Source organism: Camelina sativa, chromosome 12, assembly GCF_030686135.1.
Source record: "Camelina sativa cultivar CO46 ecotype springtype chromosome 12, ASM3068613v1".
Taxonomy (NCBI): Eukaryota; Viridiplantae; Streptophyta; class Magnoliopsida; order Brassicales; family Brassicaceae; genus Camelina; species Camelina sativa.
The window spans coordinates 30,502,109-30,525,224 of record NC_141891.1 but is presented as its reverse complement, the minus strand read 5'-3'; the positions used below and the strand labels follow the sequence as shown (position 1 = coordinate 30,525,224).

At 40.6% G+C, this 23,116-nt stretch overlaps 2 protein-coding genes and 1 non-coding gene across 3 annotated transcripts; 2 read left to right on the top strand and 1 right to left on the bottom strand.

Annotated features, from left to right (window-relative positions):
• Window positions 1-7,990: 7,990 nt before the first annotated feature.
• LOC147931134 (uncharacterized) lies at window positions 7,991-8,744 on the bottom strand. Its single transcript, XM_087477190.1, has 2 exons — window positions 8,279-8,744; window positions 7,991-8,184 (listed from the first exon to the last, which is right to left on the bottom strand). The coding sequence occupies exons 1-2, from the start codon at window positions 8,742-8,744 to the stop codon at window positions 7,991-7,993; spliced, it is 660 nt and encodes a 219-aa protein (XP_087333316.1).
• A 1,023-nt stretch (window positions 8,745-9,767) lies between these two features.
• LOC147931133 (small nucleolar RNA R71) lies at window positions 9,768-9,874 on the top strand. Its single transcript, XR_015576872.1, has one exon. It is a non-coding gene; the product is annotated as a small nucleolar RNA R71 (small nucleolar RNA).
• Window positions 9,875-21,028: 11,154 nt separating this feature from the next.
• On the top strand, window positions 21,029-21,668 carry LOC109128141 (defensin-like protein 276). Its single transcript, XM_019233942.2, has 2 exons — window positions 21,029-21,188; window positions 21,275-21,668. Exons 1-2 carry the CDS (start codon window positions 21,119-21,121, stop codon window positions 21,445-21,447), a joined length of 243 nt encoding a protein of 80 aa, XP_019089487.1. The 5' UTR covers window positions 21,029-21,118; the 3' UTR covers window positions 21,448-21,668.
• Window positions 21,669-23,116: the final 1,448 nt, after the last annotated feature.

Below are 23,116 nucleotides of genomic sequence, written 5' to 3'. Positions count from 1 at the left end.
ATTACCCCACACATGACCTAGAGTTGGCAGCCGTGGTGTTTGCATTAAGGATATGGAGATCATATCTGTATGGAGAAGCGGTTCAAGTATTTACGGATCATCAAAGTCTTAAATACTTGTTCACGCAACCAGATCTTAATTTGCGACAGCGAAGATGGATGAAGTTCATTGCCGATTACGACTTGAAGATCCAGTACCACCCAGGCAAAGCGAATGTAGTGGCAGATGCACTAAGCCGCAGGAAAGCACAAGTTGATGTCGAGAGAGATGTGGAGTCTCTAGCCGACGAATTGAAGAAGGTAAGGCTTCTAGCCTTAGAGGGAGAATCTAGTGAATCGTTGGGGTTTACAAGCTATAACGCAGGCAAGTTTAGTACAACGAATCCGTGAAGAGCAACCCAAGGACGAGAACCTGAAGAAAATCATCGAGGAGTTGAAGAGTTTAGATGGACCAAATGCTAGAGGTTACCACATAGCAGATGATGGCACCTTACTACTTAATGGAAGAATCACGGTACCTGACCGGAGTGGACTGCGAGAGGAAATACTAAGAGCAGCCCACAGCTCAACATTGAGTATTCACCCTGGAAGCACCAAGATGTACAAGGACGTGCGCAGGTATTACCATTGGCCTGGATTGAAGAGAGCAGTAGCAAGATGGGTAAGCCAGTGTGATTCATGTCAAAGAATCAAGGTAGAGCATCAAGTGCCAGCAGGTTTACTTCGCAACCTGCCCATACCAGCATGGAAATGGGACTCTATCTCGATGGATTTCATCACCAGTCTACCAACAAGAAAACGACGAATCAACGACTCAGTATGGGTAGTGGTCGATCGTTTGACAAAGGTAGCCCACTTGATCCCAGTGAGGAGTACAGATCAAGCACCGATTCTAGCAGAAAAGTATATCAACGAGATTTTGAAACTGCATGGAGTGCCAGCAAACATCGTCTCCGACCGTGATCCCAAATTCGCATCGATGTTTTGGCAGGATAATCATAGAGCATTGGGAACGGATGTTCATATGAGCATCTCATTCCACCCGGAGACCGATGGGCAGACAGAAAGAACTATCCGAACCATAGAAGATATGCTTCGACTATGCGCATTGGAGTGGTCTTCTGATTGGGAGAAGAATCTACCGTTGGTTGAATTCTCCTATAACAATAGTTATCACTCAAGCATCGGCATGTCACCGTTCGAAGCTATGTACGGAAGACCTTGTCGAACGCCATTCTATTAGAAAGAAGTTGGGGAAAGAACGAGTTTCAATCACAAGTTGATTGATGAGACCACAGAAAAGATCAAGTTTATTCGTAAAAGCATGAAGAAAACTCAAGATCGCCAGAAGAAGTACGCAGATCGTAAAAGGCGAGAAGTGGAATTTGAAGTTGGAGAAATGGTATACTTGAAAGTCGCACCACAAAAAGGGAAGGATCGGTTTGGTAAAGTGGGAAAGCTCGCGGTAAGGTTCATTGGACCATACCGGATTGAGAAGAGAGTTAGAGAGGTAGCCTACTGACTATCTATGCCAGAGGTTATGTGACTACACAAAGTCTTCCATGTTTCACAACTACGGAAGCATGTACCTGATCCTACTATGATTATACCCGAGCCTATCGAGGAATTGGAATCAAATCTCACATACCCCGAAGGACCGTTTGGAATTGAAGAACGAAGAACACGGAAGTTAAAGAACAGGAGCATTCCTCAAATACAAGTATTCTTGGGAAATCAGAACCACAAGGTCACCACTTGGGAAGATGAGGATAGGATTCGAGCCAAGTATCCTCAACTGTTTGTCGAAGAAGATGAAGCATGGCCGTCAGATCCCTATGGAATTTGGGACGAATTCTATTAGGGGGGGGGGGGAGAATGTAGTGACCCTCACTACGGGGTAGAAACCAAATAAAAACCCATGACCAAAAGGCCTGGGAAGTATCTCGAAAAGAAGGCAAAGACAAGAGACCAAGAATTGCCGAAGAGTGTCCAAGGAATTCCCGAAGGACCGAGGAATTCCGGACGATGCCCGAAGAATGAGCGAGTAAGGACCAGACAGAGAAGTCACGGACGAGACGGACCGTGCTGCGTACCACCGACCGTACCACGTTACCGCCTACACGACCAGACAAGGTTCCAGATTTTAAGGAGCTTTTGTCTCCTCCATTTGGCCAATCTCATTTCATGCAAGTTAGTGGGAGACAAAAATCTCTATCACTTTTTTGGGTTTGGCCAATTGCATCTCAAGCAAGGGAGAATGGGAAACATCATCATTTGACCTTTCTAAAAGCGGCCAATGATGATTCATGCAAGAAGAAGAAGGGAGACAAAGGAGATTCTATGGTGTGAGAATAGCTTGGTCATCAAGTTTTCTCAAAGGAAGAGAGAGGAGATCGCACAAGTGCTTTACATGCATTGGTTGCTCCACCGCCCAAAACTCTCTATATAAGGACCCTCACCTCTTCTTATTTTCGCATAAATCAAGCAAAGTAAAGAAGAAGGAGAGAAGAGAGAGTAAAGAGAGAAAGGAGAGAAAGGGTGAGGAAGAGAGAAAGAAGGAAGTAGAGTTCAAGACAAGGCTATCGACTACCATCAAGTGTTACATCGAGAAGGAACTCGATTGCAACAAAGGAAGAGATCCGAAGTGCTGCCGCGAAAGGAACGCTATCAAGAGAATCCAACCATTCCTTACAAGAGATCGCCGGTTTTCTGTGAGTTCAGGCACACTACACCGAGCTAAATGGAGTCTAATGACCACCATCTAGTAAACAGTTGCTTGGAGTTTTATTTGCATTTTTACTTGATTTATCTTTGTGATTTTTCTTGTTTAAATGCATGTGATGTGAGTTACACTCGTTGCTAGTTCGAAATGTTCTAGCAATAGAGGCGGTAACTTGGTTGAGAGCTACTCTCGGTACTAGTTTGAAATGTTATAGTATTGGAGATGGTAGCTGGTTAAGATACTTGTAAAATTATGAGCTTAAAAACCATAAAAACTCAAGTATCAATTTATTTAAATCTTAATGCTTGTAGTCCGCAAGAAATTCTGGCTAACATAGTAAGACAAGGGTATGGCTGTCCTCAGACTATTTCCGTGTCAGCATGCAGCCGCAACATGAAACCCATGTTCGTGAGTTATAGGGTCTGGGACGAAGAGCTTGGAGGTTACTGGGCTCGCTACCCTGGCCGACACTGTCTACACAACGGTGTAACTCGAGGAGATGTTCCGGTTGCATGCCTTAGTGGTTGCATTGCGGGTGTTCACATGGGGTGTTGAGGAGAGGAAGCATACCGGGCCTATAAATTAAAACTTGTTTAAAACACTTTTGCTTTTATTCAAGTTTATTGCATGTTGTTTGTAGTTGATTGATTACTTGATAGATATATTTGCTTAGGCCATTATCTTCCGCATGCTATCTCTGATTGCTTGATTGTTTGCTTGCCTGTTTGATTGCTTTATTGCTTGTTGTTTGCATGCTTGCTTGATTGTTGTTTGGGATTTGGGGTTGGGGATTTATTATCATTTTGCAGGAATCCTGAGCTCACTAAGTAATCTTTATGATTACTTACGGAACTGTGTTTGCCTTGCAGGAAACCCTAGAGGGAACTAGAGGGCGTGGTGAACGAGTAGGACCAGGAGTAGTTTGTGTGTCTATTGTAAAATAAGTATGTTATTTTGTAATCGACCTTTGGTTCTAAGCCTTAAACTCAAACTCTTTGAACCTTTTGGTTACCGTTTAGTTATAAACTCTTTTAGTACTTAATATATTCGGATTTCTTATTCGTACGAGTCATAACTGATATAGACTTTGTCCGAGTCGGCTCAACGCTTGGAATGTCTCAAGGGTTGCAAAACCTAAAAGTTGTTCCATGCGATCGGGAACGCCACTGACAGACTGGCTAAGGGTTCTGATGTGTTCTTTAACTTCGGCCGGATCGTTGGTAAATGTTTCCACAATAGCGTCCCGGAACAGTCCGTGGCTGTCCAGCCATAGGACGGTTCGGGGGCATTAAAGAAACTCTAACCCTTTACATATCATTTAAGTCCCATCACATCTTTTAATATAGGATATTTCTCCACAGTCCATAATAGCAACTGACTCTAAGAGAAATTTGTATCGTACATTAGCCTATGTAAATTCTACTTTTTTTATAGACTAATTACTGGGGAGATGCAGCCCAAAAATATACTCTCTCCGAATTTCGAATATTCAAATTTTCAAATAGATCATAAACAAGGATCCATATCTGTGTGCGTGTCCAAAAACAATGTCTTGAAATTTTGTATAGTAAATGATACGAATTTGAAACGTGTTGGCTTTCCAAGCCCATCTTCGAACAAAAATTTCTACTTTATATCGAAAATTATTTTAAATATTTTAATATTCAAAGTTTGACATATTTTGACACTTTTATATATTTATTGGTGAACTAAAGAACACACTCAAGTTAAACTGTTCCTACGTCTTGGCCATTTATAAGGTTCCAAAAATCGTGAGATTTTATTAGGTTAAAACAGACAAAAAGAAACATTTTTAAGTCACTTTGGTCTAGTGGTGCTACAAACCGGTTAGTTATACCTCCAGTTCCTGAGAAGAAGAAACATAGTATTTATTTAATTATGGTTGACCATGTCTGACCATGCATTATTCACTATTTTGTGTAGCTATTAGTTTTTTTTTCTTATTTATATTCTAATAACTTAATCCTCACTTGAAGTCAAAAGCTCTATTTTTTTTTTCCATCTCGTTGTAGCGACTGCGACAAAAAATAGACAAGGACAGTTGATATTGCTGTGAAGAAGAATCGCCTCCGTTGTGAAGAATCGCGGTGCTGTAGAAATGAGCTCTGCAACAATCACTAGAAAATCCAGTGACTCCCTCTTTCTCCCTAGCTGAAATAATCCGACTCATTTTTTTACATAAATATAATTAACTAAGCATTCCATAATATTTAATTAAACCAACAGTCTAAACAAGATTAACCAACATCAATACCAATAATAGGCTAGCATCCAATAACCACCACTAACATGTACAACAAAAACATATAACAATAATCATCTCCAATATATACCAATAATACCAATAGCAGACCTAAAATTATTTTTTACCGGGGTCAAAATATTTTTAACCCTATCACATGTGAAAGAAAAAAAACAAAAATGATCCCCTTCTCTTTTAATAGATGAACCCTAATTTAGGGATCTCAATATCTACATATGTGCTAACTATCCTTTTAAGATTTCTATACAACAAAACTGATTTTAATATTTTAGGGGGGGTCAATTGACCCCCTTCTTTTTTTAATAGGTCCGCAACTAATTAATACAATATCATTCCTAACCATTCTATCCAACAACCTAGCATGATACTAACCAGATTCCAACAACATAACAACACATAACAATCAACACACAATTGAGACCATAGATCATCCTCCTCCTCATTGCCATGATTTCACGATCATACTTTGCCTTACCTCCACCACAAACAACAATTGAGATGCGTGAATATTATCACAAATACTCCGTGAGGCGATCCACCCATCTATTGGGCTATACACAAAAGCAACTAAGGATCCAATGTTCAACAATCAATTCTGGAGCAAGCTTAACTCTGGAGTTCTGAGAACCCTTGACCGAAAAGATAAGTGCACTTCGGTGACATAGGTGGTCAAATCAATTCTTTTAATCCTCTCTGCAAGTCTCTGAAGCTGGGGTGTCAAAAGTCTTTAGAATATTGTCTAGAATTGCTGGTTTCTTAGTATATGTTGTTCGTTTGGAATTACTGGTTTAGGATTAATTTTATTGGTTTATGTGGAAATGATTATTGTGTATAATTAATTAATCAGGATTTCTAGTTAAATATTTTTTTTTAGGTCAATGTTGATTTTATTTATCGATTAGTAAGGTAAGTTTTAATTATTTATCAAAACTTTGTGTTTATGTTGAATTTTCATAGCTTCATAGTTGATGTCTTAAGAACAATTAAATCACTTTTTTTTTTTGGTTAGAATTGGTAGTTTCCCTCATAGATAGATTATACTATTTGGTGGTTCTTTTCTTTTTAGTCAATAGTCAATAGATGAATTTTCTTTTCTTTTGGATTATACTATTCGGTGGTTCTTTTCTTTATATGCTCCCTTTCCTATCTCTTTTCTCACTTCCAAGAGATCGATTATTCCCTAATTTTCTAGGGTAGCATTGTATTTTTTTTTCTTGATCCTTTGTTTTTTTTAGACTGGTTTACGCACAACCCTCGGCTCACTTCTTTGCTACCTATATCCTTTCCTCAGCTCATTTCTTTGCTACCTATATCATTTTCTTCTTCTTCTTCTTCTTTTTATTTTTATTTTTATTTTTATTTTTATATTGAATATTGAAGGGAAGAGAGAGGGGGAAGCATACTTTTGTGAGGAAGTGCATGTCTTATAAGGCTTCAAGGAGGAGTCTTGTTTGATGTATACCAAGTCCCAAGGCAAGAAGTTAAGGCTAGAGACAACGCTGGATCAACTAAATATTATCTTTGGTGAGGGTCTTTCGGCATGTTGGTTCTACGCATATTTGTTCCAAACTTCATTCTAAAATCAAAAGTTCTAAAGTAATCATAAGAGCGTTAGTTCAAATCAAAAGACTCCTAGAAATGATAACGATTTCCCAACATTTTTGATTCGATAAAACGAGCAAAAGAAAAGAAAAAATCAAAAGAAAGCAACATCAGTAACTTGGAGACTTCCCTCCCCGAACTTAATTCACACCGTCTCGGTGTGAAAGCAAAGCCAAGAAAGAATGAATCCCACAAAGAAAAAAGTAAGGAAAAGAAACAAAAATTGGTGATCTCGCATTTGGTGTTGTAATGGTTGAGGACCGACCGATATCAGGATTGGATCGACCAATCTGCAATGTTAATGAACTTGCAGATGCCCGCAGCAAACCACCGGGAGCTATCGATCCTGTAAGGAGGACCGATTGATCCAAAGCTTCTGGAACAAAAAAAATTTGCATCTTCTGCATTTCGTACCTGTTCCTAATAAACTTAACACCAGACGTGATTTCACCGTAATAAATACTAAATCAAAACCAAAATCCTAAAAAAAAAAAAATTAAAGGGTAAACCAGCACAAAATCCCATGGGTTGCCTCCCATAAGCGCTTGTTTAAAGTCTCGAGCCTGACCATAATGGCGCTAAGCGGATGACTCTTCAATAGAGAAGTAAGAAATTCCTCTAAGTTTTCTCTCATCATGGAGCTTTCATGGCCTGGAAGTTGGTGTCAAACTTGATCTGGTATAAAGCCAGGAGGTGCAGCATAGTAAAACATCTCTTTATTAACATTGGCAAATGAAATTCTTTGATTTGGCCAATCCATGACTCCTCCAACAGTGGCTAAAAAGGATCTCCCAAGAATGAGTTGCGGGTTGGGAAGATCTTTGACTTTCACTACCTGAAAATCCACCGGAATCACAATTTCCAACTTGTATAAGTTCGTCAAGAAGCTCTCCTTAGGCATGCACACAAAATTGTTCGCAAGTCTGATTCTCATTCTAGGCGGGTTGAGATTTGTGACCCCTAACTGATCTGCAATGCTTGATGGCATAAGATTAACACAAGCTCCTAAGTCACAAAGAGATCGACTAAATAAAACTCTATTGATTGAACAAGGAACAACAAAAATCCCGGGATCTTCTATCTTGTGCAATGTTCTCTGACGCTTGTTCATTTTCCTTGCTTTGTGGAATAGCATCTCAATCTTATCCTTACCCTCGTCACTCTTACTGAAACAACTCCACAGACTGTCATGGAATTCCCATGCTTCGTTAAATCCCATAACAGATGGTAGACTCCTTACCCTCATTTTGAAGATGTCGAGATCTTCCTTACTAATGAGCATTGTGTGTTTCTTTTCGGAATCATAACATGGACCCATCTTCCTTTGAGCAAGCTGATGATCATGATACTTTCCCCCTCAGATACGTGCAGTCCTCTTAATCATCATACAATTTCCCTCTTTTCAATTCTCTCCCATGATGACACAAGAATCAAGTTTGGAAATTTGAGTAGGCATTGCTTTGTAAAAATCATCCTCTTCTTGGACAAATCGACCACAGCCCCAACAGTAGCAAGAAAAGATCTCCCTAGGATCAATGGCATTTCAGAACCTCCACTCATCTCCATAACATGAAAATCTATGGGAACCAAGCAACATCCAACTTGAACATCCAAATTGCGAACTAACCCTTGTGGAAAAGTTGTGAAAGCTTTTGCAAACTTAAGGGGAACATTTAAAAGTTGCCATGTTTGTAATCCCCAACCTCCTTTCAGTCGCCATTGGCATAACATTTACGCTAGAACCTGAATCACAAAGGGAATTTTCAAATTCTTCACCAAGGACAGAACATGGAACAGAAAAACTCCCAAGATCTTCTAGCTTAGGTAACTTCTTCACCACCAGAGCATCATCATTCATCTTACCAACCATGAGCGTGCTGAGCTCTTCAAAATGCTCTGCCCCAGCCACAACATCTCTGTAGACCTTCTCGAAGAGAGGTAAGTGCTTTACTGCCTCTGAATAAGGTAGAGTAGCTGTGATCTCTCTCATGATCTCTACAAAGCAAGTTAACTTCTTTTTATTTGGAGGTTTGATAACAGCTCTTTGGAAAGATATTTTTGGCTTATAGGGCTTTCGTTCCACAAAAAGAGATTCCTTGGTATTCATATTAGGAGTAGATGAGTTGGAAACCCCCATTCTTGTAGCATGGAGCGGTCGTTCAACAGAAGGAGAAGTCACTCTAAAATGTTCTGATACAGATTCTGAAACAACGACGAAATCGATCGATCTATAGGGGGACCGGTTGATCTAACTTCTTTGGGGATCAGACTCGAATTATCAGAATGTATGGGACCGATCGATCTAAGCTAAGGACCGATCGATCCTAGCTATGCGGAAGCCAAACATGAGTTGATCACAACACAACTCAGCTCATCCTCAATTCTAACATGGAGTGTTATTTCATTGTATGACTCTTTGTTCTTAGAGCTAAAAGAAATAGTATAGACTCTCTTATCAAAGAATTAACACGTGAACTCAATCTCTCAAATTTCCCATTCAAATCATTGTAAATGCTATCAATCTTGACATTAATCTCAACAAAACTTTTCTTATGGCCCTCTAGCATCGCTGGCATCATCAATTCGAGTTTGTTATCTTGTGGAGCTGCAGATGGGGTTTGGTATCCTTGGACATTTGAGCTACTAAATCCAACACCCTTGTTCTGAAATCCTTGTGGGAAGTTACCTTGTTGATTACGTGGAGGATACACTTGATCTTGAAGATTCTCGACGTTGGTACTTCTGTAAGAGAGATTAGGATGATTTTTATATTTCTGATTAAACCCATAATTCTGATAGTTTTGTTGTCCTCCTACATAGTTCAGCTCCTCTGTCCCCTCAAAACATGAATTTACTACGACCTCCTGATACGCACCCGTCTGCCCGTCGCACATATTGACAGCTTGCTGATCTCTCTTCAAAAGAAGGTCTACCATAGTAGTGAGATTCTTAATATCATTTGTATCTATAGAGCTAACAACACACAGAACGATCATACTCATGACTATGATTGCTGTTACTCGCTGCAAAGTTTTCGATCAAGAGGTTTGCTTCAGCGGCAGTGTTAGTAGAAATATATCTTCTGTTGGCGGTATCTAGTGCCATCTGATACTTCCGGTAAATTCCTTCATAGAAGATATTCATAAGATTTTCTTGTGAAAAGCTATGATGAGGACAGTCCCTCATATACTCCTTGAATCTCTCCCTCGCTTCACAAAAAGACTCCGTACCACCTTGTGAGAAGGTAGTGATCTTGCTCCTTAACATAGCTGATCGTGACTTAGTATAGAAATGAATCAGAAACTGTGTTCTACACTGTGCCCAAGTAGTGAGCAATCCTTGGTCCAAGAGATTTAGCCATCTCAAAGCCTTATCTCCTAAAGAGAATTGGAACAAAGTCAGCATGAGGTAATCATACGGAACTCCAGCAGACCTTGTCGTACTAATCAATCTCTCATAAGCTTCAATATCAGATGCTAATCCATTAAACACACGATTCTGGACCAAATTGATGAGACTATGCTTAATCTGGTAGTCTTGTCTAGCAGGAGCAGCAGGTTGAATCACATATCGATTCACAAAACATCTGTTGTGAGCTTTTTCATCTCTCGAAGTAGCACGCCTTGCTGGTGGGTTTAGTACAGCCTCATTTTGCTCATGTGGAGCCTGTCCTTATGGCACAAGAGCTGGAGGTGGAATAATAACCTCTTGGTTGTTAGGCTGATGGCAATCTGGATTTTGTCCATCTAACATCTTATTAAGCTCAACTTTTGTTTTTCTATTCTCTCGTTCAAGTCATGCTAACTCTTTGTTACGTAATATACACAAATCAAGAGGCTTTTGACTTCTTATTTGCATACACCTGAAACACAGGAGAAAGAAGGAAAGAACTAATTAGTAAAATAAAATAAAGTAAATCTTAGACTAAATTTAAATTTAAAATTTCAAAGGCAGTCATTTTGGTCCCCGACAATGACGCCAAACTGATCAAAGGTCAATTAATAAACTAATGTGTACTCAACCTTCATCTAGTGGTATCATTGTAACACTTTAGGATCGAATCCTCAGAGACCAAGCAATCACACTATGAAATTATGAAGATCAAATATAGCTAAGACAAGAGAAGTTTGTGTTTGTAAATCACTAACAAAACAGTAAATAAGTGAGTGTTTTAATTCAATAAATATAAAGCATTGGTTTACAGGGAATCATCAGGAAATATGATAATAAATGCTGAAAATTAGATAGGGATGCATTAAACACCGTTCTCGTACTCAAATCACAGTTGTAAAGCTAACCCACTCTCGTAGAATAAACTATCAAAGCAATGAATTAACTAAACCCTAAACTCTTGTTTTAATCTAGCAAACCAAGCAAGCATTAACAATTTCAAGTTTGATTTGTTCACAAAGTGTCTTAACTTCAACTTTCGTTTGCTAAGGATCAAGTTGCTCATCTATGTTCTTTTCAAGCAACTCAACAACACTTTTGGTACCTCGATGAATTTAACCTAAGATCTTAATCTAGGTGATCAATCTAGCTTAAGCATTAAGAACAACAATAGATGAAGAACAATAAAATCAATCCCAAATGTAATAGACATAACATCAATTAATCATAGAAACCCTTCTAAAACCCTAAACCCAATTAAGGATCTACTCAGACATAAAACAGAAGCAGCAAATCAATGATGAAAAAAACATAATTGAATTGCAAAAGAATAGATAATAGGGTTTAGAAATCTTCTCCAAAGTGTAAAGAAGGATTAGAAATCTTCTCCCCTCAGCTCTCAATCAGAATTTTCTCAGAAAATAAAGCTTATGTCTCTGGAGGCTGAACCTGTACCTTAAATACCAAAATAAAACCCTAAAAGTCGGTTTAAAACAAAAAAAAAAAGAAAAGTTGATTCGGGTACAAGATCGGTCAATCTTGTGTGCTTCTTCTGCGTCTGCTCCATCTGCTCGCTAGACTGAACATTCTTCACCATATTAGCTCCAAACACATGTTTTCATCCCAAAACAGCCAGTTTCCTTCCAAATCAACCTAAAACCTGTAAAGATTCACAAAATACTAAAAAGATTCTAACAGCACACTTTGACTCAATAAAATACTCAAAACAAATGTAAAAACTATGGTTAAAACCCTATAAAATACAAACACATTGAAAGGACCGACCTTTTTTTTATAATAATAATAATAAATAATAAATATATAAATAAATTACAACTAGTGGTCCCATATCCACTAGCCACCTAACAACAATCACAACCAACAGCGGAATAACAATACGAACATCCAATAAATAATAATCCAATAAATAATAATCCAATAAATATAAATAACCAATATTCATAACATCAGCAATATCCAATAACCAAATAACAGAAATCATAGAACCAACAACCTAGCAATGTTCTAATGACAAAACTCTAGCAACCTAGCAATGCCAGGCAACATAAAACCGAGTCCCTAGAACATCCTCCTCTTCATTGCCTTGATTCCACGATCACACTTTGTCTTTACCTGCACCACAAACACATATTGCAATGCATGAGTATTTTATAAACACTCAGTAAGGCAATCCTCCCATCTACTGGGCTATACACACAAGCAATAGAGTCATATCTAACCATCAACAACAATCAACAAACAACAATAAACAAACCAGGACTCTGCATCGACCGACACCAACATGCATCGACCGACACCAACATGCATCGGCCGACACCAACATGCATCGACCGACAGCAAATGGAGGTTGCGTCGACCGACGCAAGATCTGCGTCGACCGATGCAAGGTTAACTTGCATCGACCGACGCATGCTCGACATAACACGAAAACCCTAGAGTTTACGCGCCGTCCTCGCATCTGCATCGACCGACGCACAAAGTGCATTGACCGATGCAATGCAGAGCATCGTTTTCCTCTGAAGCTTCTCGCCGGATCTTCATTCCTACAACCACAAAACTCGATCCCAAGCCACAAGAAAGCTTCCTAACGTCCATAGCAACAATCTAACAAGTCTAACATCACACAACATGCAAATTAGAGATTTCTCTAGCTTAGATAAGCCATGGTCCTGCACTTACCTTTGCCAAGACGAATCTGAACCTAAACACAAGAAGAAAACGCTTCTAGGAAGCTCCTACAACGATCCCAGCTACAAATCTCACCAAGAAACGTCACCAACCTCCAAGAATCTCCCAAAAACGGTCAAGAACTCTCACAAAGTTTTTCTCTCTTTCTATTTCTCAAAAACGGCCACCACCAAACGAATGAGACAAAAAACGTGTTAAGGGTTTTTCCTTCACCCAAAACGCAGCGTTTGACTTAAGTCAAAACACAGAATCTCAACCTTGCCTCGACCGATGCAACTCCTAAACCGGGATTTTGGTTCACGGATGTTACAATTCTCCCCCACCAATCTAGATACGTCCTCGAATCTCGAACAACCATCAGCCAAGGACTCCCGTGCAACCGTCTCCATGGCCCACACTCCTCCGACCGATCTACAGAAGGTCACCTCTAGGCGATAGACTCACGCTCCTGGCGTTATTTGCTCTTGACTTTTCGGACTTTCCTTTACTCATAGGCCTAAACCTTGAGTTTTCATTGGCTCCTCATCAGACCTAAGTCTGCATGTCAATGTTGACTCCTCATCAGGCCTAAACCCGCATGCCATAATATATAAGCAAACATCCAAAACTCGTCTCTCGGGTTGCCACCCTACAGCGTGCCCCCGGATCGTCATCCGAAGTCGATATACCAACCATATTCCCAAGCCATAAAGTCTCTGAATATGGCAGTACTAGGAGAACCTAAGTCCTCCTAGAGCCGCGAGCAAACAATTCTGAACACATCTGAGTCCTATCCCTATCCAGGTTTCCTTCCCGTGGCTCGCGTAAAACATCTCAATGTCCTACCAACCACATATCCCCTCACTGGAATACCTCATGACCACACAAGGATCATATACCTGCCACAAGGGCCGCCACTAAGGCCAAACAAAATGTCCTAAAGAGGACCGCCACCAAGGCCAAACAAAATGTCCTAAAGAGGACCGGCACCAAGGCCAAACAAATGTCCTAAAGAGGACGGCCACCAAGGCCAAACAAATGTCCTAAACAGGACCGCTACCAAGGCCAAACAAATGTCCTAAACAGGACCGCCACCAAGGCCACTCGTCTCGAAGGACCGTCACAAAGACCATCTGTCCCGAAGGACCGTCACAAAGACACTCTGGCTAAACAGCCCTCCACAAAGGCCACACAATTGGCTAAACAGCCCACCACAAAGGCCACACACGGCTAAACAGCCCGCCACAAAGGCCACACAATGTCTAAAAAGACCGCCATACACGGGCACACTTACTTGAAAGTCCGCCACCAAAGCCACACACAAGCCCCTCCAAGGCTCTCCACCGCTAAAATGGACAAATTCTAACTCCCGTCAAACTTTCCATATTTAGCACTTTCCATTTTTGGAAACTTTCCACTTTTGGAAACTCCTATTTCATGAAACTTTCCTCCAAAAACGCTGCCTCACGGAAACTTTGTACCCGAGCACCACCTCATCTTGCTACTGAGTCGCACAATCAACCACCCCAAGCGACCGAGTAAACAAGAGAGATGGGCTGGAATACTCCATTCCCGCTCCAGCCACGGATTACAGACGGGACCAGGCTAAAAAAGCTCAAGTCGCGGCTTGCTTCTCATACCACTTCTTGAACCTTGCCTTCATTTTCGCCTCAGGCTCCCAAGTCTGCTCCTCAACACCATCATAGTCTCAAAGGACTCTCATCAAAGGAATCTTCTTCTTCCGAAGTTCCTTGATCCTCCTCCCGAGAACCCTCACTGGTCTCGCCTCCACAGTCATGTTAGGCTGAATATCCTCAGGAATCTTAGCCAACACCTGCTCACCCTCACGAAGACACTTCCGCAACATAGACGCATGGAAAACCTTATGGAATGCACACATGGCCATCTTGAGGTACACTCTGTCTCCTACCTGAAACTCAAGATCTCGCCTCCTCCTATCAGCATAACTCCTCTGCCTATCCTGAGCCTCCTTCATGTTCATCTTGAGAACCCGAATCTTCTCTGAGGTTTCCTGAACAAAACTAGCACCAAACATGCTCCTCTCCCCCACTTGAGTCCAGCATAATGGTGTACGACATGGTCTCCCATACAAAGCCTCATAAGGAGCCATCTTAATACTCGTCTGATAACTGTTGTTGTAAGCAAACTCTACCAGGTTCAGGTCATCTGCCCAATGGCCACCCCAATCCAACACACACATCCTCAGCAAATCCTCCAGCGTCTGCATCGTCCTCTCATACTGTCCATCTGTCTGGGGATGATAAGCTGTACTCATATGCATCTTAGTGCCCATCTCTGCCTGAAATGCCTTCTAGAACACCGAAGTGAACTTAGAATCCCTGTCAGACACAATGCTCACTGGCACCCCATGCAATCTGACTATCTCTCTCACATACTTCTTAGCCAAGACCGCTGCTCCATCAGTCTTCTTAATGGCCAGAAAATGTGCTGACTTAGTTAACCTGTTCACAATGACCCTAATAGCACCAAAGGTCCGTGACACTGGCAATCCTACCACAAAATCCATGGTGATCATATCCCACTTCCACTCAGGAATGGGTAAACTCTTCAGTAACCCGCTAGGAACCTGATGCTCAGCCTTCACTAGCTGACTCACATCGCACCTCGAAACCCAACTAGCCACATCCTTCTTCATCCCGACCCAATGATAGTACCTCTTGAGATCACGGTACATCTTAGTCGCTCCTGGATGAATAGAAAACCTGCTCGTATGAGCCTCTCTCAGGATCTCCTGTCTCAACTCCTCATCCTTGGGCACATAAACCCGACCATGCACCAAGATAGTACCATTATCTGAGACCTGATACTCTGAATCCACATCCTTTGAGGCATTCACCAGCCCCAAATCCTTCTCCTGAGCCAACCGCACCCTACTCAGAAGATCTGCTCTATCCACTGCTTCCAAACCCAATGGTTCCTGTGAAACAGCACACAAGCTCAAAGCACTGATCTCTCCTACCAGAGACTATATCTCCTGCTCCTGAGCCGAAGCTACCCTCTTCCGACTCAGAACATCTGCAACCGTGTTAGCCTTACCAGGGTGATAGGCTATCTCCAAATCGTAATCCGCCACAAGCTCCATCCACCGCCTCTGTCTCAAATTCAGCTCAGGTTGAGTGAATATATACTTCAGGCTCTTATGATCTGTAAACACCTGTACCTTTGCACCATAAAGATATGATATCCAAATCTTCAGAGCAAAAACTACAGCAGCCATCGCTAAATCATGAGTAGGATAGTTGCCCTAATGCTTCCGCAACTGCCGCGAAGCATAGGCAATCACCTTCCCATGCTGCATCAACACACACCCCAAACCAACTCTAGATGCATCAGTATAAACCACATAGGGTTCTCCCTGCTCAGGCAAAGCCAACACTGGCGTAGTAGTCAACATCTCCTTAAGGCTCTCAAAGCCCTCCTCACACTCCTGTGACCACACAAAAGGGACATCCTTCTATGTCAACTTAGTCATAGGGCGTGCTCTACTTCCAAAACCCTGCTCCTGTAGTAACCTGCCAATCCAAGGAAACTCCTGATCTCTGTGGCATTCTGCGGTCTAGGCCAATCCCTGATAGCCTGAATCTTCTCCGGATCTACATAAACCCCCTCTGCAGAAACAATGTGACCCAGAAAGCCCATCTCACGCTGCAAAAAACTACACTTGCTCAACTTGGCAAACAACTTCGGCTCCCGCAGCTTCTCCAGAACTGCCCTCAAATGAACTGTATGCTCCTCAGGACTCTTAGAATAAACCAGGATATCGTCGATGAAAATGATGACAGACACATCCAGAAACTCCAGAAACACGTTGTTCATCAATCTCATAAATGCTGCTGGCGCGTAAGTCAACCTGAAAGGCATCACCACAAACTCATAATGCCCATATCTCGTCCTGAAAGCAGTCTTCCTCACATCTGCCTCATCTATCGGTATTTGATGATAACCCGACGCCAGATCTACCTTAGAGAACCAAGTAGAACTCAACTGATCCAACAACTCATCGATCCTAGGAAGAGGGTACTTGTTCTTCACAGTGACCCGGTTCAAAACCTGATAATCAATACACAACCTGAAACTCCCATCCTTCTTTTTCACAAACAACACCGGCGCTCCCCACGGTGATACACTAGGATGGATGAATCCCTTACTCAACAAATCATCTAGCTGCTTCTTCAGCTCTGCCATCTCTGCTGGAGCCATCATGTAAGGAGCCTTGGATAACGGCATCGTCCCCGGTTCCAGTTTAATGGTAAAAGGATCCGACCGAGATGGTGGTAATCCCTGCAAAGACTGAAACACAACCTCAAACTCCTCCACTACCAGAATACCACTAACCGTAGACTTCCCCACTGACTCTGGCATAGATATAGTAACCAAATAAGCCTCACAGTCCTTCTCGATCATCTTCCCAGCCTGAATGGCCGAGATCACGAGACTCCCCGAAGTCGGTCTAATACCCTGAAACACCAACTTCCCTCCTGGATGCTCCAACTCCACTCTACCCCGATGGCAATCCAAATGCACCCTATGCCGATGCAACCAATCCATCCCGAGAATAACATCATACAGCTCCACTGGACTGATAAGCAAATCCGCTGGCCACGACTCTCCTGCGATCTGAATATCAATTCCTCTAGCTCGTCAAATCACTCTCAGGAACTTGCCTCCCGCAACTCTGACAACTCCTGTACGCTCCCCGGAATCCCCTCTGATTCCCGCACACTCTGCACACTCCGGAGTAATGAAGCTATGAGAAGCTCCATAATCAAACATAACATGGGACTTAAACTCGCCCACCAACAAGGTCCCTACACAAACCTCATGTGTTGAGAACCTAACACTTTATCACATGAAACATATACAATCCGAACCTACTAAAATTCACAAAGTTGAAGTACCAGAAAATATACCTGTGATTGCCCCGGCACTGGTTCCACCAGTCTCTGCTGTCGTGTAAACCCGTGGCGCCTGCTCAATCCGTGCCACCTGCTGACCTCCAGGCTGCACCTGCTGCAACGCTGCCACTGTTGCCGGCTGCAACTTGGGACAAAAAGGCCTGATGTGCCCTGTCTCCCTACAATGATAACATACCCGAGGCCTTGCCGTCGGAGCACTCCTCTTGGGACAACTAGCAACCTTGTGATCCTTGCTCCCACAATTGAAGCAACTTGCACCACTCGGCCTCTACGTAGCATCCCACCTCCTCTTGGTTCCCTGTGCAGGCCTACCGCCTCTGCTAGAACCACCCTGCTGCTGAGCCTTACTAGGCTGAACTGCTAGAGCTACCGCCACTGACTGTGCCCGAATATCCTCCTCAATCTCTGCTGCAGTCTCAACAAGCTCTGCACGCGTAGCATAACTCTGCCCTCTACAGTGAACTCTCAAATAATCACGTAGAGCCCTCAAAAACCTCCTGATCTGAGCCTCCTCAGACTCCAAAGCCCGACCCCCATAGCAAAGAAGTCGACTGAAATCCAAGTCCAGCTCCAGCACTGATCGTGTCCCCTGAGACAAATGAAAGAACTGCACCTCCAACCGATCCAATGCCTCTCTAGAAAAATACTTGCGGTTGAACTCCAAGACGAAGTCAGCCCAAGTCATCTCCCGCTGCACTCTCCTAGCAGCCACTGATCTCCACCACAACTCAGCATCACCACTCAAATAGTAGACCCCTATGTCCACCCAAAACTCCTCAGGACATCTCAGAGTATGGAAGTTACATTCCACACTCGTCCTCCACGCATCCGCAACAGTAGGATCTGTACCACCCGAAAACCTATCAGTGAAAAGATCCTTCATCTCCTTGGGCATAGACAAATAACGTCCATGAACTCCTGCCTCTGCAGCCACTGGCTGCCGCTCCTCCGGCACCACTGGTGGCACTACCTGAGCCTGAGCCAGTACCACTGGCGGTAACCGCTCCAACACCTGTGCTAGCATAGCCGCAATGTCAACACCATGGACTCCACCTGCTGGGACTCCCACACCCGGGACCCTAGCATCACCGGCCACATGAGCATCAACACCGCCTCCTCCTGCCACACTCACGGAATCCCCCGGAACACCCTACGACTCGCCAACACCCTCAGCTGTCACACTCTGGTCCTCGGTCTCACTAACCACTGGGACTCTGCCCCTACCACGACCACGTCCGCGTCCACGACCACGTCCGCGTTCACGACCAGCCACAACATCACCTCTAACCATCTGCACTACCATGAACAGAAGGCTAAGCAAACAAGTTCTAATAAAACACAGAAACATAAACTTACCGTGGAATCACACAGTCGGCTCGAAGAGGATGTTCTAGGACTCCATGACACACACAATTGACTAACTCACATAATCAATCAAGACATGCAATCCCAAACATCACAACAGAAACCTAGTGAACCCAAACCTAGAACCGTAAGGGCTCTGATATAAATAAACTACAACTTGTGGTCCCATACCCACTAGCCACCTAACCACAATCCCAACCAACAGCGGAATAACAATACCAACATCCAATAAATAATAATCCAATAAATATAAATAACCAATATTCATAACATCAGCAATATCCAATAACCAAATAACAGAAATCATAGAACCAGCAACCTAGCAATGTTCTAAGGACCCAACTCTAGCAACCTAGCAATGCTAGACAACATAAAACCGAGTCCCTAGAACACCCTTCTCTTCATTGCCTTGATTCCACGATCACACTTTGCCTTTACCTTCACCACAAACACATATTGCAATGCATGAGTATTTTATAAACACTCAGTAAGGCAATCCTCCCATCTACTGGGCTATACACACAAGCAATAGAGTCATCTCTAACCATCAACAACAATCAACAAACAACAATAAACAAACCAGGACTCTGCATCGACCGACACCAACATGCATCGACCGACACCAAATGGAGGTTGCGTCGACCGATGCAAGGTTAACTTGCATCGACCAATGCTCCCAATGCATCGACCGACGCATGCTCGACATAACACGAAAACCCTAGAGTTTACGCGCCATCCTTGCATCTGCATCGACCAACGCACAAAGTGCATCGACCGATGCAATGCCGAGCATCGTTTTCCTCCGAAGCTTCTCGCCGGATCTTCGTTCCTACAACCACAAAACTCGATCCCAAGCCACAAGAAAGCTTCCTAACGTCCATAGCAACAATCTAACAAGTCTAACATCACACAACAAGCAAATTAGAGAGTTCTCTAGCTTAGATAAGCCATGGTCCTGCACTTACCTTTGCCAAGACGAATCTGCACCTAAACACAAGAAGAGAACGCTTCTAGGAAGCTCCTACAACGATCCCAGCTACAAACCTCACTAAGAAACGTCACCAACCTCCAAGAATCTCCCAAAAACGCTCAAGAACTCTCACAAAGTTTTCTCTCTCTTTATATTTCTCAAAAACGGCCACCACCAAACGAATGAGACAAAAAACGTGTTAAGGATTTTTTCTTCACCCAAAACGCAGCATTTGACTTAAGTCAAAACGCAGAATCTCAACCTTGCATCGACCGATGCAACATCTGCATCGACCGATGCAACTCCCAAACCGGGATTTCGGTTCACGGATGTTACACACATCAATGGATTATACTATTTTGTAGTTCTTTTCTTTTTAGTCAATAGTCAATAGTCAATATTTCACTTGTCTCCTTTTTGGTAATTTTTTAATTATGATTTTCTCATAAGTGGCATGCACACAAAAATAAAAAATGACTTTTCAAATTTGTAATTAGTTGTATATGACTTTTAGAAGATACTTTCTCTTAGGGGGTGGTATTGGTTTGAGATTTATGAAGATTTTTGAAGAGTTCAACAAAATCATTAAAAATAAATAAGTGAAAGATTGTTAAAGATTGCTAGAGAGTTTTGTTGATTAGTTTTCTGAAATCTTGAAAAGTCCTCCAACAAATCCCTGTATTTTTATGATATTTTTTATGACTTTATTTGTAAAGAAAGTGTCTAAAATCATGAACCAATAACATAATAATTGAACTCATTAACAATCCTAGATTCTTTTGTTTTAATTGAATAACACAAAACTTTTAATGACTTTATAAAGTCTGAATCCAATAACCCAGATTTGTTAAGATTTTAAATGATTTTTTACAAATCACAAACTAATAACACTAAACTTTAACAGAGTTTAACAAAATCTTGATCTAATAACAACAGATTTTACATAATATTTAAAATCTTTAAAACTCTATTCAAATCTTAAACCAATAACCCCCACTTAGTTTTTATTGCAATCTGAAATGGTAAGTATATATATTTAAAGAAATTTTGAACAGAAAAAGTATATATAGGAGTATAGCAATTTGCTCGAAAACCAAAACAAAAACCTAAACCCTTCACAAGAGAACTACAACAAAAATAATGTCTTCACAAAGATACAATTTTGCTTTTCTACTATTAGTTATTTGTCTACTTTTCACTCAATCAACTGGTAATATGTTATTCATTTAATTATTCATCTTAAAATAAACAATGAAGAAAATGAGTAAATTTGTCTTCTTCATTATTTGTTTTCAGCAAGTGGTTGTGTTTTCAAAGGCCATTGTAGAACTGATGACATTTGCAAACACGTATGCAGAGGCCATGGGTTAGATCCAATGTTTCAATTGTGTGTACCATATTCTTCAAAGGGAGGAAAATGTTGTTGTTTACATTATGATGGGGCACCATCATCGAGTGAAGATATTTAGTTTTTTTTTCTCTAAAAAGATACAACTATATATTTGTATTATCAGTTATCAATGCAAATTAAAATATTATAAATTATTATTTAGATCAGTTTTGAATAATATTTTCTAAGTATGCTATTTTTCACCAACTCATCATTCACCAAAAAGAATTACCGTTGTAGTGTAAGATTCTAATAAAAAATCATTATAAAATTTTATAACAATTACATTATAAAAAGAAATTTGGAGTTTTAAAACATCAATATTATGAAGAAATTAATTTTGTATTAAATCAAAAAATATTTATATAGAAGAAGAGTCTAAAAAAGCTCGTGAAACACTTCACTTAATAAAATAACACAGTCAAGATTCAATGAAATGTGTTCATGTTTATTATTAGTTAAATTCACAATTGTTTATTTGATAAAATCAGTTTATGATATATCGCTAGGAGCATGATCGTAGAGATAATACTTTTTAGTATATTATTATACATAAGATATAATATTATGAATCATACTTTAATTAAAACTCTTAAATTTAGTGAAATATTTTTGAAATCTTTAAGATATATACTAATGGTAAATAAAAATTTATTCATAATTTAAGTCACGTTCACTTCTGCGACCACCGATCCCACCAGAGTTCAACTCCACTAAGTCACGTTACCCCACATAGTAGAGTTTGGCTATGAATCGAGCCTTGTCGATTCAATGATGAAAAAAAAAATTTATTCATAATTTATAAATAATGGATATAGATTTGATTAATGCATTTTTACATATGAGTTGAGTCCTAAGATATAATTTTTTGGTATCTAGCAAAGGGGATGGAATGGTCAAGGACAGAGGCAGCATGTTGCTATGAGGGGCAATTGACCCCAATGTTTTATAGTTTTTTCCCCCAAAAAAATAATTTTAAAAAATAAGTTAACTATATGGGATTAAAATTAATCACATATGTTGAAAATTTTACATTATTCTTAAATATTATAATTATCTGATTTTACATCAGTTATTTAAAATTGATTCAGTTTCTGTTAGATTGTATCACTTTATTAAAAGTGATATAAAATATATTTTTATATCATTTAGATAATTGATGTAATTATTTATTTTTGCTTAAATCACTTTTTAAAATGATATAAAATTTACATCAATAAAAAACAGATATAATTATATTTATAGAATTAATAAATCGGTGTGAACGTAAAAAAAAAAAAAAAAAAAATCAATCTAATTAAGATGATTTGTATCACCATCGACAAATCAATCTAAAATTAAACCTAATCGATCCCAGCTACCATATCTTTTCTTTTTGGAGTTTTCAACACAAATTAGATCCTTAATCATAAGTAAGTGTTTTTCCGACTTTGATTCTATGATTATGCTTTTGTGTGTTTATTAATCTTCTTAATTTTTCTAGGTTTATTTTGTGTAATTTTTATTGCAAAGTAAAACCCAAACGTTCTTTGCTGTTCTTAATTTTAAAGTTCTTATTATGCAAACACATGATAAAATCTAACTTGAGTGAATTTGCCTCCTAATCACGTGGGTGATGAACACTTAATTAAAAATGTGCAAAATAGATCTGCTGATTGCAAAGGATTAATATATATATTGACCGGCATGACTTTATGGGTCATCGGCTCCACGACCACATTCCTTGATTTCTAAATTTAGTGAAAAAC

What these genes read in the sequence shown, in the direction of transcription:
- LOC147931134 (XM_087477190.1), bottom strand. Translation starts at nt 8,744, where the DNA reads ATGGGGGTTTCCAACTCATCTACTCCTAATATGAATACCAAGGAATCT. An exon ending in AAACATGGCAACTTTTAAAT is followed by an intron (nt 8,185 to 8,278) that starts GTTCCCCTTAAG and finishes TGGTTCCCATAG; the next exon opens with ATTTTCATGTTATGGAGATG.
- LOC109128141 (XM_019233942.2), top strand. Translation starts at nt 21,119, where the DNA reads ATGTCTTCACAAAGATACAATTTTGCTTTTCTACTATTAGTTATTTGT. An exon ending in ACTTTTCACTCAATCAACTG is followed by an intron (nt 21,189 to 21,274) that starts GTAATATGTTAT and finishes ATTTGTTTTCAG; the next exon opens with CAAGTGGTTGTGTTTTCAAA.